Source organism: Melospiza melodia, chromosome Z, assembly GCF_035770615.1.
Source record: "Melospiza melodia melodia isolate bMelMel2 chromosome Z, bMelMel2.pri, whole genome shotgun sequence".
Taxonomy (NCBI): Eukaryota; Metazoa; Chordata; class Aves; order Passeriformes; family Passerellidae; genus Melospiza; species Melospiza melodia.
Window position 1 is genome coordinate 69,740,019 of NC_086226.1, and position 19,518 is coordinate 69,759,536.

A 19,518-nucleotide genomic window follows, 5' to 3' on the forward strand; every position below is an offset into this window, starting at 1 on the left:
GAGTCTTCACTTCAGTGGGTATTAAGCGCTGCTAAGCAAATTTGAGGGTGGATAGCTTGGTTGCACTGCAACACTGTTTCTTTCTGTGCAACAGTGGTCCTACATGTATTCAAAAGGTGAGGAACAGTGCAACAGTAAAAATGTTAAAAATCGAAACATGCATTTTGCCTTTGCTGTTGAAAGATACTTGATGAAAAGGATGAGTTTTGTTTGAAGATGTGGAAAAGTTCAGTGTCAGACCCATTATAACCTCAGTGGAAGGTAGAGCCAAATTCACACAAATCACAGTTACACAGTTTTCCAGATTTTGCACGGATTGTCATTCTTGCTACATCACCTCCATTGCTGCTAGTGGAGAAAAACATGAGTACTACTGAAAATGTTTGCTCCTGCCACACTTTTCTCTGCTCACTAACCCAGGGGTACATAATGGTCATTGGACAGTTCATCTAATGGTGTGTAAGTCAGCAGAACTGCTAGTCCTAAAACTTGCTTTCATTTGTCAGTCTGAAGGAACACAGTCTTTTTAAGCTAGGCCACAGCATCTATATGTCTCTCAGGTCTTTGTTGCAGATCACAGTGAGAAGTATCTTTGTTAACAAAATGAGATATGTGTCATTTGAGAGAAAGTTTCAGGGGTGCGCTTGCTAAACGCTGAATTGAACAAGCAGCATTTGGTGCTTTCAAAATCCTAAAATATTTTCTGGGTTCAGCGGTACACTGCTCCGTTGTAAGTAGCTTGGAGTGTTGATATTTTACAACAGTACATTAGTGCTACAGAGCTTCTGTGAAGAGCATGGTAGAACATGTCCTTTATAGGATGCCTAAGGAAGACATGGTAAAAAAGATGAAGCATAGCACTGCCAAATGCTTTGACTTCTCTGGAGCTGGAGGTACTCAGCAACTTAGCAGATACATTCAAGTATTGTCAAAAAGTCACTTTTCTTTCAGACATGGTCCTTGGAAAGAAGAACCTTCCTTAGCAAGAAGAAGCAGTCCTGTGCATTTCTGCACCGTTCTCTGATGATTCTACACCCTGCAAATGAGAACAACCAAATCAGGCCTATATTTCTGGGGAATGAAACTCATGACAGGGAAGCACCAGCACAGGGATGGCTTGGTCAGGGATTCATGGTAAAGAATTAGCATGTCTGAGGAATTATCAAAAGAATCACAGTGAGCTGGGGAAAAAAAGAGGAAGAGTCTCAGGAAGCTTAATTGAGACTTTGGCATGTAGGTAATAGGAGAGGCTCTTACATACAAGATCTTGCTCAGATTGATCAGGTTTCCTGCACTATCTGTTCTGCTCCCTTTTCACCTGCTTCTCCTGGTGCTCTTTTGCTCTCTCTGAGACCCTTCAGCCACACTATGCAAGAGCAGGACTCACGCAGATCCGTTTAGTAGGTGCTGGGAAAAAAGATTACCAAAATAGAAGCAGCGGTATCTGTAGCACTACACTCAGATTAAGGATTGAGCCCCCAAACTGTTCCTTAGTCAATTCTGCTGTCAATGGGTGAATCATTTTAGGTTGTGAATGAGGCAGGCCCTTGGGAGGTTCTAAATCCTGCGATAGTCTTCCACATGAAAAGGTGAGGAAACCTTCAAATGCTGTCCCAGCCAGCTGAAGGCATTTCTCCAGCAAACAGGTTTTGCTGCTTTGCTCAGCTTGCTGTGATGACAGCTGCAGCTGAAGGCGTGCCACACTTGGCAAGGAAAGCATCCTGAACACTAACCATCAACTTAGAAAGAGCTGCAGCCTTGTGGAGTAAATGTGATAGACAACCAGGACATTTTTCTGAATGGAGTACAGGATTACTTGCCCAGAAACAAATGTATTGTATTTTCTTCCTACTACCCTCTGAGCCCCTCTCTCAGGAAAGCATTCTTGGTGCTGCTTGTTATTGATAGGACTTGTAATTGTGGTTCATTGAGAATAAAGCCTGCTTATTCAGCAGCAGAGCTCCTACAGATTTCAGAAAGCCCAAAATAGAAGCAAAAAATCTCTGAGACCCACAAGAGGGAAGGGACTTGCTACACATAAATGACTGACTTAATGTAAAATTTGAGGTCCTAGAATTTTGGAGGTGGAAAATTAGCATGAAGGCTTTGTTTTGTTCCTACTGTGTATCCCTATTTGTTTCTAAATTATTTCTTACAGAGCTAAAATCACAGACAAACAGCATAAGCTTACATAAGTTGAAAATAGTGATTTTTTTGAGGTAAGAGGTTCTTTTTCCCTTGAAGACACCATTCAGAGATTGTGTTAAGTGACAAATGAGCATAGTTGGAGAATTACTCACTAGCTTAAGAATACATGACATGGGCTATCTCACAGGCCTGCAGACCTTGCCAGTATTTGTAAGCCTTTCCTCTGTAATGTATGCCCTTCTTTTTCCTGAAGAGACATTAAATTAAAAACACATCCTGCTAAACAAAAGGAGCCATATACAGTTGGTATCAGAGTTGGAAGTCAACCCCTTCTCCCTGTGGTGAACTGGGTAAATTACTTGATTCATACCTTGCCTATACAATGCCATTGTTTTCTATGTGCTTTCTTTCTCTCTCTCTTTCTGCTTCTTCTTGCTTCATAGCCTTTATTTCAAGCAGAAAGTAAATGCAATAATATTTGAGTTGACATGGAAGTTTTGTACTCTAGAAACCAAAAATCAGAGAAAATGCACTTACGTACTCCCATTCCTTCCAGTTTGCTGGTCTGTTTTGGTTGTCTGTCCTGGTCCTGTGTCATCTTGATTACCTCCTTTGCAATATCAGTGAAGAAATCAAAATACTGAGTCAAAGAGGCTGACCTTTAACTCCGCTGTGAGCAGGAGTCCTCTCACAGGAGAGAGCAGAGAAGGTGATTAGCAGTGGTGTGATTTTGGGTGCTCTGTTGCATGGCTAGGGCCCCCAGCATTTGCAGGTGCTATCTGGGCAAGGCTGCAGCTCCTGCTGAGTTTACTTCAGCAACTTACTTTGTAAAAGAGAAATATATAGGTGATCCTGGATTGATGGCTGGAAGGGCCTGTGGGACTGCAGCAGGCCTTTGTGAAGACTTCAGTACTACTCTGCCTTTGTGGATGAATTTACACTGGGATTTCTGCTGTTATTGACCTCTATCAAGGCTAAACATTTGGCTTGTGAGATTCTAGTAATAAGAGAAGCCTCAGTATTGTCCATTAGCTAAAATCTTGAATTAGATAGATACTTCCACTATGGTGGCTAAATCTTTTAATATGGAAAGGTAATCTTTCAAAAAATAAAGCAATGCTCCCCCTTAAGACAGTGATGGAGTAATAGCCTAGTAAGTTTGTACAGGGTGGAGAGACTAAAAACAGAGGAAATATTTTTAGCTTCTTTAGCAAGTATGAGAAAGCAGAGCCCAACTGCTTTCTAAGACTTTTTTTTTTTTAATGTAGAAGCTGAAAAAAATTGCTTCTCCATAAAAACACTTAAAATCAAGTTTCAGTTGCTATAAGATTAGTTTGAAATCCATGTTATGTAAAATGAGTAAATGCAGGTTTTTTTACACCTTTTAATGTTTTAGGATTCAGGGTTTCATTTTTATACAGCTGTCTGATTAGAACAATTATTTTTTATTACTAACAGAAGTAAATTTTGCATTGTATTCTTATTTGAGAATCTTGAACTTTTAGAAAATTTTCAGTAGTATCAGCCTTAGCATCATGTCTCAAAAGGACTCTTAATGTAGTCCTGGCTATATTGCTCCCTTGAAAAACATCAGTATGGAAGTACTAATAATCAGTAACTGTAATAGAGTTTCAAACATAGATATGTGTGATGCAAGTTAGTATGAATCAACTTATCTGTGATTACCCTGGGGAGGCAATCCATTGCTAACTACCTGGGGTTCTGTGAGAGGACAGAATCCCAAAATTATTTTTTTCCTTCTTTACAACAAAATGCACCCATCACCCTCTCTGAGCTATTGGTCCACCAAATCCATGTTCCACTGTATAGGCACTGCTGGAGGACACCCACTTCCCACTCCACACCTCTGCATCATCCCATTTTTTGCATTCGGTTCCTTCACCTCTTTTGGCATCCTCACCTCTTTTGGCCTCCTTTCTGAGGGAGCCATATCACAGAATTCCTTTTGAGTCTGAGGAACATTCCATAAGGTCCTAACCAAAACTCTATCACTTTCACGTGCAAGGAGCCAGAAGATAAAATGTAGTTGAGGCAGCCAGATCTCTGCTCCCCAATGGTGTTTGTTCATTCTTTTCATGGGATAAAGGAAAGGGTTCATGTTGGACAGCTACCAACCGCTATTGCTCCTGAGACTTGCCTGGTGCAAGGGCCTTTCATAACAAGGGGGCTCTTGCTACTGCTCTGTGCAAAATCAGGAAGAGTTTTGTCTGCATTGAAGTAGCTAAGCCAAGTCCCATCTTAGAACATGAAGTAGGGCTACTCTTTAAATGTTGCTATTTTTTATTGTCCTTTGGTCATCAAATGGATCTACTATAGCAAAACTCTGGTTCTGGATATAGAAAATATTGCCTTTCCTAAATCAAATGCTGTTCTCCTTAATGCATTAACAGATCTCAAGGCATGATTTTCCAGTAATACCACTTTCTTGCACAGCACACATTCCGTCCACATTAGTCCTTGTATTGGTACGTTGTAAATGAGTTTGTAAAATTTAAAAAAAGCTGTAAAATTCAACTCTTCCTTGAGGGTCCAGATAGCTGCAGTGAATTTCCAGCACCCAGACGTGCTTCACTCTGATTTAGATATTTGTAGGCTCTGAACTGCAAAAAAGTGCTGTGGAAGATTAAGACATCTGTAATGCAGTTAAAATACCAGTGTAGATTGCATGGAAACTACATCATGTTACTGTATGATTTCAGAGTTATCATCTTATCAGGTTATTAAGCATGAGTCATCTTATCAGATCTTGCCAGTCTGAATGAAGTACTTACATAATCTCTAAAATGTGATTTAGAAAAGAAGAGCAGATTGTCAGCCAGGATCCTGCTGACTGAGCAGACGAGGTACTCTCCAGAAAACCAGGGACATAATGATACATTTTCTGTGCTTTCTACAGAAAGCATGAGTCCCTCCCTCCCAAACTGCCATTTGCAACTTCTGTTGCAGTTGGCAAACTGAAGACACAGTGCTTTTGAGTAACTGCACACGCAATCTTGACCTTGGCAGTCGGACTGTGGCAGACTTTATCACATTTCCCTAAGGGGAAAGTGATCCTTTAGCCAAATGGGGCTGTCTGTCTTCCCAAGATACATTCCTGGTTGTGTGGTGACTGAGCAGCTCCATGATACCCCACAAGGTTTACTCAGATGCAGCTTCTGACTGTATTAGCTCTCCCTGCTTTCCCCTGTTCACTTCCCAGATTGTCTTCTTTGCCTTGCTATGACTATGGTGTTCCTCCTCCTGTATTTTGGTGTTTCTTCTGTCGCAGGGTACGTTGTAAGTACATATCTTTGAATATGAGTGCTAGAAGAAACATGGATTCCTTAGTCTTTTAGAAGAAACAGGGATTTCTTAGAAGAAACAGGGATTTTGACCCCTCTTGAGCATGATCTTTAAAAGCTTTATAACAAATAAAATATAACAAAAAAGAAGTTTTAGATATTTGAAAGTCGTATGTTTGAAAAAGGAGGTCTTCTCCTGTGCCTAAAAGACTTGCAAATTAGGGACCTTCTTGCATGTATCATACTTCACAGATGCACTGGTCATGCAAGGAGCCGTGTGTTGCAGGTGATGCTCTGAGATCTCTGTTTGCATGTGGTCTAGAATTCAATTTATTGTAGCAGTTGTTCTCTGTGCGTGCACTTTGTCTTGAGCTGCTGCAAAAACAAACTTGAATTTTATACGATTTTGTTTCCTAATTATGTGCTTCTTCCTGTTCATTCATTTCCTCCATGCTTAATTTCAAAGATGTTGAAAAAATACCTAGAAATTAAAGTTTCTAGAAATTCCCATGCTGGCTCCATTCTTGACCCCACCAAAGACTCACAGTGGGTGAGGTGAAAAAACCCAGGAGGGTGGGGAAAATCATAGGCAGTACTTGTGTATTTTATTTCCAGTTTTGATTTCCACAGACCAACCCTTGCCTGGTGAATAGGACTGAAGGGGCGGGGATATGCAAGCTACAAAATCATTGAAACGCAGCCTCCTCATCTCCCTTGGCAGCAGAGCAAACACAGATATCTGTAGGTGACTGAGGAGCAACTAGGTAGGCAGGTAGTAATTTGTGTTGATTTTTAGGGAAAACATTCCCCAGGGGCAATTAGCCACTGTGCGGTTCATTTTGTATCTAAAAATGCTTGTGTAGATGAAGACAAAGAATAAAATGAGGTATAACATTGCCATGGATACTTCATTTGATCTGGGACAAATGTAATGGGCTTTTCTTTCTATAAGAAAACAAAAGTGAAATGAGAACAACAGGAACTCCAAGGCTTGCAGGTCATGTTCACAATGCACAGCAGAGAGAGGGTTAGGGAGAGGCTCCAAACAGACTTGCAGAAATGAGAAGTAGTTCACAGATACTTTAGCTGTCCGAGGTCACTGGAGATTACTTCTCTGTCATTAGCTGTATACAAAGAAAAACATGCAGACTTTGCTGTCATCTTGTATGACAAATTTCTAAATAGTTTTGATGAAAATGGCAAAAGTTTTTCTTAAACTGAATCATGATTTAGATGTTGGAAAATGGACAGTATGATAAAAAGCAGGCCCTTTAAGAGTCTCTTAAGTCTTTGAGCAACTGATGACTATTAGTATAGAACAGTGAAAGCTTGTTTGTTTATTCCTTGTATTGAAAGCTCAAGTTTCAAGCCTTCATTTTGATACCTCTTAAATTCAGTTGAATAGGAGATATTTGATTCAGTTGAGAAATCTGCATAAATTATGTAAAACTTCATTGTTTCTTCAGATCCAGTTGGTGCTTGATTGCTACCCCGGTGTTCAAGATTAATTGTATGTGTTAAGATTTTGTTTAATTTTCATTTCCTAGGTATGAACACACAATCACCATCTTTTGGGCTGCTTTTATATTTTGCCAGAGATTTAAGCTTCTAATCATTTTGCTACTGTTACTGAAAAGCAGTTTTCTCTTCAGTTGTATGTTGCAGAGGTGTTCTGAGAATGAGGCATGTGGCTGCTTAAGACCCGGTGTAGTTTTGAGGCATATTTTGTAGGACATGAGATACGGGTGAAATGGGTGGGTTTAGCTGAATGTACAAATGTTTCATTTTCCCATGCAAATATGGTCATGCTTTAGGAGTGCTGAAGAGTGGGGTTTTGCTCTGTTTCTCTGCAGGTGAGAAGTAAATATGAGCTTGGCAACACACGACCATCAGTGCCAAGACCCTGTGATCTGAACTGTGTCTTCAGCTGACTTCCTAGTGGCCAGGCGCTGTTGATCCTGTACCATGGAGGACTGCCTTCACACCTCCTCCGAAAACCTCTCCAAGCTGGTGAGCTGGGCCCACAGCCATGGGACCATCTGCAGCCTCATCCCCAACCTCAAGCACCTGCTTTCCGAGGGGGCCAATGGCAACCTGACAGCCATGTGGGGCTGTAGTGCTGGCCATGCCTACCACTGGCCCCTGGCTGCCACTTGCCGGGCCGGTTCCCAGGAGCGTGTCTGCTTCCAGGACAGCCGCAGCTTCAACTCGGACAGCCCCAGCATGCTGGGGGTGCCATCAGAGGCTCAGGCCAGCCCCCTGGAGCGCTACCCAGGCCGGCCGGGGAAAGCCAAGCTGGATTGCACCCGCACTCGTGACTCCTGTGACTTCTCCTACTGCAGTGAGCCGTCAGACCTGGGCGAGCCTGTGGAGGAGTACGAGGATGAGGCCACCCTCTTTGACATGGTCTGTGAGTCCTCTGTCACCGATGAGGACAGTGACTTTGAGCCACACCCGCACCGTGCTCCCACCGGCCCCCGCAAGCGGCCGGCAGCTGCGGCCCAGCCCCAGGCCCAGGCTGCCGACGAGGGCAGCGGTGACGTGCTCCTCAAGAAGATCAAGCAGGAGCTCCCTGAGGACTACTATATAGTGGCCAACGCGGAGCTGACGGCCGGCACCGATGGGCCGGCCCTGGCCCTGATGCAGATGTCCAAGCCCAAGCTGCAGCCCCCGGCAGGGCCCTCCTGCCTGGCACCCACCAGAACCGTGCCCCAGCCAGCCGCAGGCCCCGAGCCCGACCCGCCGCGCCCTTGTGCCTCCCCGCCTGGCCCGCCCCGCATGGCCGCGCAGCGGCCACCCCGGGGACCTCTCGCCTCCCCGGCATGGGGGGCAGGCAGTGGCCCTGTGGCTGCCTTGCAGGTGCCAGCCAGCAGTTCTAATGCCATCACCACTGCTGGAAAACCCATCAGCATTCCTCTCTCAGCCCTACAGCTGCCTGGTCAGGAGGAGCCACCGGCGGCTGCTGAGGAGACCCTGCCGTCCACCCCACAGCTGGCCCCGGGTGGTGAGCTGGCCGGCTCGCCCTCGGTGGGCGCCGACCCTGAGGTCAGCTCCAGCCAGCAGCAGCCCCAGGCAGTGCCCACCATCATCTCTGAGGCAGCAGTGCAGCTGATGCCAGGTAGAACACTGGGCGGGAGTAGAAGGGTGGTAGAGGCATTTTGGGGGTGTCTCCCAGGCCTGGCTCAGTGAGGGTACAGCGGGGGTGTGTGGGTTGCATTGCATCAGGGTCCTGCTGGCGCATAAGTCATTAGGTATGGAAGCCACATACACCTGGAGGGGATTCAGAAACTAAGCACCAACTAAGCACCAGCACCTGCAAAAGTGTACTGCAGCCACAGGCAAAATGGTTTGCAAGGTCCATTATGGGTACAGTTATGTCATGGGAGAGAGCATGCAGTGACCTTGCTGTGTGCATGGATCAGGGAGGACGTGAACTGGGTTTGCAAGGTCCATTATGGGTACAGTTGTCTCATGGGAGAGAGCATGCAGTGACCTTGCTGTGTGCATGGGTCAGGGATGACATGACATGCCCCCTTGATGAATCAAAAAAAAGGGGTCTCAGCCAGTGTAGCCTAGAGTTGGAGAGTTTCGTGTTTCCTTCACCTTGTCACATGGGTACTGTTGCACCTGGACAGGCAAAGGAGACAGGTTATCAATACCACGAAAGAGGTTTTTGCTTCTGTAAGTAGTTATCTATAAGTCAGATCAGTCTGTGGACACAAGAAGTATCAGTACAACCTTAACCATGAAACTGATAAAACTTTAATCCATAATGAAATGGGTTTTTTCCATTTTCCCAGTGAACGTTCCCATACACTGTGTCCATAATTTTTCTCATCTCCTGCCAAAGCACATAGAATTGGCATAAACAGATCAACATTATTGGATAAAGAGCATGTTAAAACAGCTGACTTCTGCTGAGTGATTATCCCATGTGGAGAATATCTGTTGGCTACAGGTCTTCAGTCTGTTTCTTGAGCAGACTTGTCAGCTTCCTCTGGGCCTGAGCATAGACAGTTCTCACTCTTCCAGTTTCTTCTTTAGTGGTGCCATGCCAGGAGAAGACAAGGCAAGAGTAAGTTCTCCATCTGCGCCCTTGGACTGCCTGGTCAAACAGAGTACAGACAAACAGTGAATGGGCTAAAAACTGCCTATATGCAGTCCCTGTGGCAGGTGCTGCAAGAGCTAAAACCCATGACTTTAGCTTGAACATCCTGAAATCTGATTGAAAACTACTAAATCTTGCAACTGGTAAGAGCCTGCAGATCTTCTTGCCGGGTCAAACAACAGACAAAGTTAAATACACAGTTTTACTAAGTAAAACCCTACTAAACATTAGAAATTTGGAAGGATGATAATTGTCTTAAAGCAAAGCAAATTCTTCTTTAGGACCCATTTCTTGCATGACTGCATCTCTGAGATGTTGCTTTGCAGTAGTCCTGTCATGTAACATCCCTTATGGAAATTCCCTTGCAAAACTCCATCTGATTTAGAACCAACTCTGCACTGCTAAATTTGAGAAAGGCAGGATTCCTGATGCCACTCAACCCAGATTGTGTGTTAAATGTACTTATTCTGCCTTCCTCGGTTTGTAGCCTATCACTGCTATATGTATACCTGGTTTCTACCTGCCTGCCTCTGCAACTTGCTCAAGTCTCAAACTTGCAATTTGGGACAATGGAAGACAAACCTAAGCAGAATTTTTCATGTTAAGTGTGTGTTATCTGGGAGAGATATTTCAACAGATCCATTAAAAAATCCAAGCTGCTTTCAACTGTTTTTGCCAGGTCTTCAGAAGCTAAACAAGGTCAGCAGTTGTTACTGTTTAGAGTTAAACCTTACAAGAATGGAGGCAGCACAACACGTCTGCATTTATATAATTTCAAAAACAGGATTGGTCCATGTCTAGTGTCTCACTTTGAGGGCAAAGTGGGATTGCACGTGGATTACTCCTACTCCCACTGCCTAAATCAACCCTCAGAACCTCCAAGTGCTTTACTTTTTGCATAGACAGTGATGGGTTTTCAGAGTGCTGTCCAAATTCCAGTTTATTAAGTTATGTTCTCAGTGGTTAAATTTCTTGTGCTGTTCCAAAAAAGCATTACACAATTCCTCTCCTCAGACTGGTCCAGTGTTGGTGTCACATGCTGTTATTTTACTCAGAGGTAGTGGCATTTTAATGAAGATAAACTGATTGACAAATGACTAAAACTTGATACGTGAGCAAAGTCCCACATTTCCATAGAGCCTTCTCCTTCGGGAAAGAAGACCTGGCATTATTAAATGTTCAAGTTGCAAAAAGATGGGCAATGCTGGAAATTGAATTTATTACAGATGCACAGCACATTCTTGCAGATAAAATGTAGGAGTTTGATTAAAGACTAGATGCTCATTGACAGTGATTTTGTTACATTGTCTGCTAATGAAGAGTGATATACTGAAAGCGGTGCATGATTTATAAAATTTGAGCAATACTGAACTACAAGAGGATGTTTATCTATCCTGTGTTAAAATTTTCTGTCCTAAACAGACAGATGTGAGTCTTTTACATTCTGGTGTAAAAAAAAGGCAGTAACTAATAAAAAAAAAAAAAAAAAAAAAAGGCAAAAAAAGGTCAAAAAGTCTAGAGCTTTTATTAATTTATAGACTCAGTGCCTACTTAACTAAACAAAGTTGAAAGAGAGCCGGGAATTTAAATTCTGCCTTGTCATCTCCAATATCTGAAGCCTTGCTTCTGGTCCCATTAGAACTGGTGGTGTATGGTCTAAGATCTACAGGACTAAGGCCTTATTTAAGTTATCCAAAAAGGCTGCAACCCAACCAGCAAGAAATACTACTTGAGCTTTAGCTTAAGTGACACATCCTTGCTTTTATACCAGACACAGCGGATAGTAATCCCATAGATGGTGAAAGTCAATTAGTGACATTTGGATGTCTAAAATGAGGAATGGAAATGAGTTAGTGTTATTGCAGAAGGGTATGGAAGGAGATTGTGGCTCAGAGAAGGACAGGGCTTATTTTGAATGAACACAAGTTTTGATTCTGAGAGATGTATGATTTACTTTGTAAACAGAATTGCTGAAGAATTTGTCAAGAATACTGAATTTCCACTTGAAGACTGAGGCTGAAGATATGTTTTGTATTAACAAGACAGGGCAGCAGGACATGTCTGATTCAACATTAGTGCATCACTACAAATACAGGGGCAAAGAGTCTCATGATAAAAAAAAAGATATCCAACAAACTATGTACAAACTATGCTGAATACAGAGTAGTAAGCAGAGCAAAATAAAAAATCATTTGAAGTATTGACTGGGGTTATTGCTTCTGTCAGAGACATAGCAGATTACATTCTGTGTGTATCATCACAGTGCCTTCATGTGGATCCATCACTGAATCGCCTGACTGCTTGTTTTATGTGTACAGGCATTTTCAGAGTGTGGAAGGGAAAGAGTGTCCACAAGCACCTCTCCTCTCATAGTGCTGCTCACTGTCCTGGCATTCTGGTTATCAAAAGTACCTGTGTTTGAATGTGAGCTGTGATGGATGCTGGTCTGTGCTCAGGGCAGTGCTTAGCCTTCCTGGCTCTCATGTCTCTGCTCTGAGATCCTCTCAATTCTTTCATTTTCTGTAACAGTGTGGATATCCCTGTAGGTTACAGGTGTTCATAAAAGTCCCTGTCTGAACATGACCATTATAAAATGGAGTGCATCTGGGACTTGTTGGGTATTGATGTAGAGTGCTTAGTGGAATATTTTAAGTATTTCTCTGTAATCAGAAGAAGTAGGATCTCTCCCTTTCCCCTCTTCTTTCTGTCTGCAATGTCTGCAATGGTGTGAGTTTAAATTAAATGAGAACCAAGATTCTCATATAAGATTTGTGGATTAGGAGCTGTTGGATGAGCATCAAAATGTTACAAAACTTCGAGGTGAAAGGAGTCTCTTCACACCTTATGAACTGACAGTTTTGACTAGATTTAGCTCTAACTTCTAAATCACTGTTTATTATTAAAAAAAAGTGTCAGCCTCGCACATTCCAAAGAAGTGCAAACAAGAAAAAATAACACCTTTTTTAGGGGTGTATATAAAGCATACAGAAAGGCAGAATTAATCCTTGTTGTAATTATTTCAAGCCCACTGGAACCGTGCCAAGTAGCACAAGAAAAATAATCGCATCAAAAGAAATTTATAAAACTCTTATTTAAATTGTGTTCTTCCAAGAACATTAAATAACTGCTGATCTCTGTACTTGTGGTTTACATACAAAGGTTGATGAGTTTTGGCTGAAGTGACTGCTTGAAGCCTATCTGCAGGGATGTGTTCTGCTGAATGTGGTCAAGTGACCACTTAAATATATGTAGGGGTGAGACTGTCTCTTCTCTTTGTTTTGTACTGAAGAGATCAGAGTCCACTGGTGACTCTTTAGGTCCCATAATGGATATCTGTTGCTGCTCTAGTCGATGGACTAGAAATAGTAAGTGCTGAGATACATAATTACAAAAAATATAGCTTTTTTTTGAGTTGCTAGGGCCTGGCTTATTTAAAAGACTAAAATTACAAATTACATCATTATAGTTGTAAGCATCAGAAAAAAGCTATTGACATGATTAATCACCTGATCTTGCAGCAGTGATTTGCAAGCCCTCTCCTGCCTTCAATTATCTTCATCTAAATGCTGTTACATTATAATCTAATGTTTTGGGGGCTGTATTCTAGAAGTCTAGCTAGACATCTTTATTCTAGAAATCTAGGCAATGATTACTTACCATTATAATATTACAAGCGAGTTCTGTTTAAAAGCAGGACAGTAGCATAAAGAGGACAGTTTAGCCTTGGCAGAGTGGTTGTGTAATTGCTTTTATCATCTGGGTGCACAGCATGACAAACGTACTTTTAAAAAAAAATGAACCTGTAGTACTAACAACTGTAATACAAGAGTTGTTTATGCAGCTGTTTCTACAGCTCTTCTGTTTGCAGAAGAACACAGAAATGAAAATTCATCAATTATTACAATATCTTTAGATTTTCACTGTGCTTAAGGAATGTATCAATTACCTTTCAGGACTTCCCATTTATTTTCTTTAGTGAAGATTCCTTTCAGACACAGAAAGCTCATGCCAGCCTTTTTGTATAATCAGCAATGGACTTTGTCATGTAGAAGTTGTCCTAAATACTAAGTATTTATCACAAACCTAAACATGCAAAAAATTACGATGCTGCTTTCCTTGATGTCAAGGGCTTGTCTCTTTTCACCACGGACCTCCTCTGAGTGGAACTACCTGCAGCACAAAGAGACATCTCCTGCTAGCAGTCTTACTGGAGATATAGATACAGATATATATACTTCTTTGAGGAAACCATTCATGAGTATTCATACTGAAAGTAGATTGGTGTGAGAGGTGTTTGGGGATGATGGGCTTTCTGTTGAATTCCTTCAATAAAAGGTGCATAGGCCTGCTAATCCTGTGTAATGGAGGAAGGTGAAAGAATGATTGTTTCCATACAATCTGTGAAAGTTATTTGCCTGCAGCTAGGAGGGAAAGGACTATTGCAGCCAGGCCCCAGCAGTTTTTAAGGATTAGTTTTGTAAAACATGCCAAGTTCAGCTGATAAACAGTTGAGAATATTCACTGGAGTTCTGCATTGAGGAATCGCATCACTGAAAATTATTGACTCTTCATTTAAATATATATTTTTCATTCCAAGTACCATAGCATGAATAGTATTAAGGAAGATGGTGTGTGATATCAGAAGACAAACTGCCCATTTCAATGAATGGTTGTGTTCTGGAGCATCACAATTGATTTTAGACCTAGGAATATACCCTGTCCCCCAATACCCTAACATGAAACTCAGAACAGCAAAAAACAGAATGCACAATGAAGAGTAGAAAACAATCACTTTTGCAAACCAACATAATTGAGACACTATGTTCTCCCTTTCTCTGGGGTGTCTTAAATAGGCAACTTTTTGTGTGAAGTGCTCTGTTTTATGATACTGTTGTATAAAAGAAGAAAATAATGCCTCTGCTGCTTCCATCTGTCTGGGAACATATAGGAAAGAATAAAAAAATTTGGATACATCTGTACTAAACATCACTTTAATTTTAGGAAATAGATTATTTAACATGGTGCTTTTGATCAGAGATCAGTTCCTTTGTGTGGTCTTTGCAATTGTTTCATTTTGGAGCTATTTTCAGCTTGTGATTTGTGAGTCTTTAAGAAAAAAGAAACAAGGGTCAGATTTGGATCTGCAGAGGAGATGCAGCACAGGAGCCAAGAGAGATGCTGGCCCTGGAAAGGCTTCAGACAGTCACTTTACTTTTGCACTTCAGATGGGATGCTGGCAGAAAAAGGGAACACAGGTCTTTATGGTTTAGATCAGGACACTTTCTGAGAGTGATTTTCTGCTTTGTGTGAGGCTGGCTAAACAGGGCTGAGAAAGTGATCATTATCCTGTTTTGGGTAGTGGTGAGACCACACCTCAAATCCTGTAGTCAGTTTTGGGCTCCGCACTCCAAGAAGGACATTGAGGTGCTGGAACATGTCCAGAGAAGGGCAACAAATCTGGGAAAGGATCTGGAACACAAGTCTGATGAGGAGCAGCTGAAGGAACTGGGGTTGTTTAGCCTGGGCAGCCAGGTAGGTGGTGATCTCTTCTCCCAGGCAAATGACAGGATGAAAGGAAATGGCCTCAAGCTGCACAAGGGGAGGTTATGGTTGACTATTAGAGAAAATTTCATCATCTAAGGGGCTGTAAAGCATTGGAACAGGCTACCTATGGAAGTGGTAGAGTCATCATCCCTGTGAAACTATTCAAAAACAGTGTGGATATGGTGCTTGAGGACATGGTTTAGTGGTGAACATGGTGATTGTACTAGCTGGGTGGTTGGTCTTGATATCTTAAAGGTCTTTTCCAACCTTAACGATTCCATGATTCAATGATTCTATACCTACAGAAGGACTACTTCACATTTGTATTCAAGATCTAAGGTTTTAACATTAGTAGACCTTGGGGAGAGCTGTTTTCACCTGTCTCAGTGATGGGAATATGGCATTTTTGCATAAGCTGTTCTGTGAAGCCAGCATGCAGTGACTACTCATTTTCTTCATACCTAAATTAGATTCCTCTTAGTGAGTCTTCTGTCATGTCATCTCTTTTTTTGTGCTTGCAGTGAACCTAGAATCTGCTTGAACATGAAACAGATCAGTAAAAATATCTGAGTGTATTTTCTATCTCTCTGAGCAAGAGAAAAATTTGGAATACAGAAACCCTTGTTTGAATTTTTCCAGAAAAGAAAACAGAAGCATGAATATATTTTAGGTATTTTATTGTGGCTGGCACAGCACAGAGCAGTACTTGCTAAAAAATTCAGATCCTGGAAACAGTGAAACATGAAATCTATCTTTCTTTGATAAAGTATGCTTAAATGAAGCATATGCCCATTCCAGGAAGTGCTGAAACAGACTATTAAATCAAAGCCTCTAGGGAGAGAAAGTGGAACGGCTCCTTTCCCTGATGACTTGTTCTTGCTGGGACACTCCGCAGAATGGTCACAGGAAAGCTGCTCTCAGCACTGGTTGTTTTTAACAGCTTGAATGTGGCTGGTGGCCTCAGTGGAACGGTGTGGCAGAACTGCATTTTCATTTCCCAAATAAGTGTACTTTTGTCTGCTGCCCTTTAAAAATGGAAGAATGCTGCTTATGACACAAATGTTGTGTTAGATACGGCAATTCCCAGGTCATGGTTCCCACTAAGTCCTGCCCGTGGTGGGAGTGGCGGTGGGGCTCTATACGTGTCTTTTGAAAAGTGCTGCTGAGAACCCTGCTGAGTCTGAGTAAAACTTTGCTTAGTTATATGTTGATCATTAAGTGCATTGGCTGCATCTAACTTCTAATACGTACCTGTTAATCCCTTTAACTCTAATTGAACAGTAAATGCACATACACAAAGGGAAATTCTGCATGTGTTCCTGCTGATTGAACTGAGGGTGACTATTGCAATGACACTGTGCGCTGTTATAGCTTTTCATTAACTTCATAGATCTTCATGATGAAAGTCTTCATGACTTGAAACCATACAACAATGGATTGATAATATTTAATCAATTGCTTTCTACTGTGTACTTGGGAAGGAAAAATGAAAGAAAAAGGCCAATTTTCTGTTTTACTCAGAGAAGGAAAATATGTATTCTGAGCTATTCTACTCCAGGTCACATCACCTCAGTGCAACAGCTGAATGTGCTGTATTACTTCAATCAGGAGACCTGTACCCAAAGATCAAGCCTGTGAAAAATAAGAATGTTAATCTCTGATCCTTGAACAGTTTGTTTTGATTTTATGTTTACACTCATTTCTCTTTTCACTGGGTATGTGCCTCATCTCTGCTTTCTGACAGTGACTGGTCAAGCAGTATGAATGAAGCAGAGCAGCATTGATATTTTTGTATGGAAGCAATTTCATTTTGTCCACAACTTGGAGGCCTCTCCTGATTGCTATGGGCTCTGACCTTCAGTCATGTTGACATGCCACATTATGGAGTTTCTTTCTGTCCTTTGATGGAGTGTTGCATTTTTTTGGGGACTTCATTTCTCTTATGACTGTAAATCTAAGGAAACAAAATAACAGACAGAAACACTATTCCTAGCAATTTTATTTTTCCTCTCTATATAAAGAATTTATGCTTTATGCCTCTGTTTCCCTTCCCCCTGCCCCTTATGATAGTCCTCAGAAAGAGGAAAAACTTACAGTTTGACAATAACTTGTCCCATTACCATTCACTTACAGAATTGTTAAATACATCAGACTGTTTATTGTGCTGGTGTCTATTAAAATATCCATATATGTGTATAACACATCCCCAATTACACCCATTAAACTATGTCCCATGTCACCTCTTATAATAATTGGTTCAAATCAGTTTTGGTATGAACTCATTCAGTAGCAAGGGAACTGATTGTTCATATCCTGTATAGAAGAACAAATTATTTTTATTGAAATAACAATCCTGACAGGAAAATTTTGGAAGTGTAAATACAGAAGAGAAATAATAACAATATTCTGAGCAGCAGAGAGGTATGTAATTTGTGTATATTCTCCTAAATGTGTACGCAGCTAGAAAACATCTGAAACTCCTCATTTTACTTAAGGAGACTTTACTCAAGTAGAGCTGCAAAATGTGACTAAATATTTACTCAGTCAAACTATGATAAATTAGGTTTAAACATGTATCCAAGGACAGAAAGAAATGAATTGTGTCATGGACAACAGTCCAGCTATTGATGAATGCGCTTCTCTTGCAGGTTTGTCTCCTCACTGTGCAAAATTTCCAGCTGCTCCTGCACCTCCTGGGAGCCTTTGTCTTTGCAAATGCATGGGCATGCCATGGCTAGTCTGGAATAAAGAGATCTTTGGTCAGCCAGGGTGTGTGAGCAGCTGCCTATCACAGTATCTAATGCTTGAGGGCTGTCCTCCTTCCAAAAGCTGGGATGTATTCATGTCTCTGCCCTCTGCCTAGCAGAGTCTTCCCCAGTCTTATAGGACCTTTGCATTTTAAACTTCCATCCCTTTAATGTGATGCGAGTTGTGTTTGTAAAGGTTAAATTAAAGCTCAGTTGTCTTTTTTTCTAGAGTGTGAGGAGGAGAGAATTCAGCACAAAACAGAAAAGCAGGCTAAAAATATACCTTAGAAGCTGTTTCACTTGAAGTGTTAGACTTCATTGTCTCTGGAGAACTATGTTAAGAGCTGCTCCTCAAATACTGCTTTCTGAGCCAGTGAAGACAAAAGAAATATGTCTATTCAAAGTGTGCACGGAAATTCTTTATGCAGATTTGTAAATCATGAGCTCTTCATTGAATTTATGTCCTTTGTAGCTTACTTCACTCCTACTGGACAATATACAGGGAAAGGTAAAAACAAATTAGTCTGGCTGGGCAAAATCACCAACAGAGAATTTCAGAAATCATACATCAAGATCTCTAACAAGGAAGGTGGAGTACTTTACTAAGTCAAAAATGGTAAGAGAAAAAAATATTGAAATGCAGTTCTTTGGAGTCCATGTGTTGCAATCTGTATTACCAGAAGTAAATGCCATGGCCTGCCAACACATTTCCTCTTCCTCTGGCTGAACTAGTAGATAGTTCAGGCAGAATAGGAAGGGGTACTTTTTTTATTCACTACCAATGGCACTTTAATAAAATAGAGGAAAAATGTCTGCAGTCTTTAATAAGCAATATATCAACCAAGTGCTGTCAGCCTGTGTAGAGAGTTTCACAGTATGATTTATTATGTTAATTACAGTCATGTGGGCCTCATGCTCTTAAGTCTGAAACTGCTCACATTCTCAGCTTGATTTAAGAATATGCCTTGGCCAAGACTTAAAGTGCAACTTATTATGATTAATGTAATAAAATATTTATTACATTCTCCTTTTCTTTGTTTCTCTGCTTGCTGCCCCAGTTAGACTGACTCATTTTGAAACACGGATATAAATTAGATTTCAGATGATGAGGATTGTCATCTGGTTTTAATCTCTCTCTTTGGTGTTATGGTTTTTTTCATCTTCTTTGTTCTTACTCTCTCTTCTCTCCCCCTCGTCTTTGTTTCTCTCATATTTCCCAGTTCTGCTTCTCAGTTGCTGTCTAGAGTGAACCAAAAGCAGGCAAATTTCATAGCCCTGCCTTATTTGTTCCAGACTTCTTGCATTGCTTTCTCAGCTATACTTATTAAAGGTTTTTCTTAAATGTGATGACTTTAAAACTGGCACTACATTGTAGCTGAGAACATGCTAAGCCTCTGGTGAAATGAGGTGGCATGTTTTGCATGTTTTACATTAAAATTCTTCTCAGAGAAAACTGAACTGAAATGGCCCTGTTTCTCATTCTTCTTCCACAGGGCTCTCAACTGCAGAGAGACACAAAATTCCAGTGTGCCAAATATTCCAAAATGCTATATAAATTTATACCTGTGATTTTGTGCAAACCAGCCCAGTAGTTAAATTTCTGGCTAAGCAATCACTGCTTCTGAGATCTGCTTGCATATCTATAAATCTGGCTTTTTCTGTAGGTGCA

At 41.3% G+C, this 19,518-nt stretch overlaps 1 protein-coding gene across 7 annotated transcripts in view; it reads left to right on the top strand.

The window, feature by feature from the left end:
- The window catches only part of KIAA1958 (KIAA1958 ortholog), a 73,157-nt gene that overhangs the window by 39,307 nt on the left and 14,332 nt on the right, over positions 1-19,518 (top strand). For all 7 annotated transcript variants that reach the window (XM_063180962.1, XM_063180961.1, XM_063180965.1 and 4 more), the window contains one exon: positions 7,304-8,568. In XM_063180962.1, the coding sequence (XP_063037032.1) occupies positions 7,416-8,568 (1,153 nt within the window). In that variant the 5' untranslated portion in view covers positions 7,304-7,415. The remainder of the gene's footprint in view (positions 1-7,303; positions 8,569-19,518) is intronic.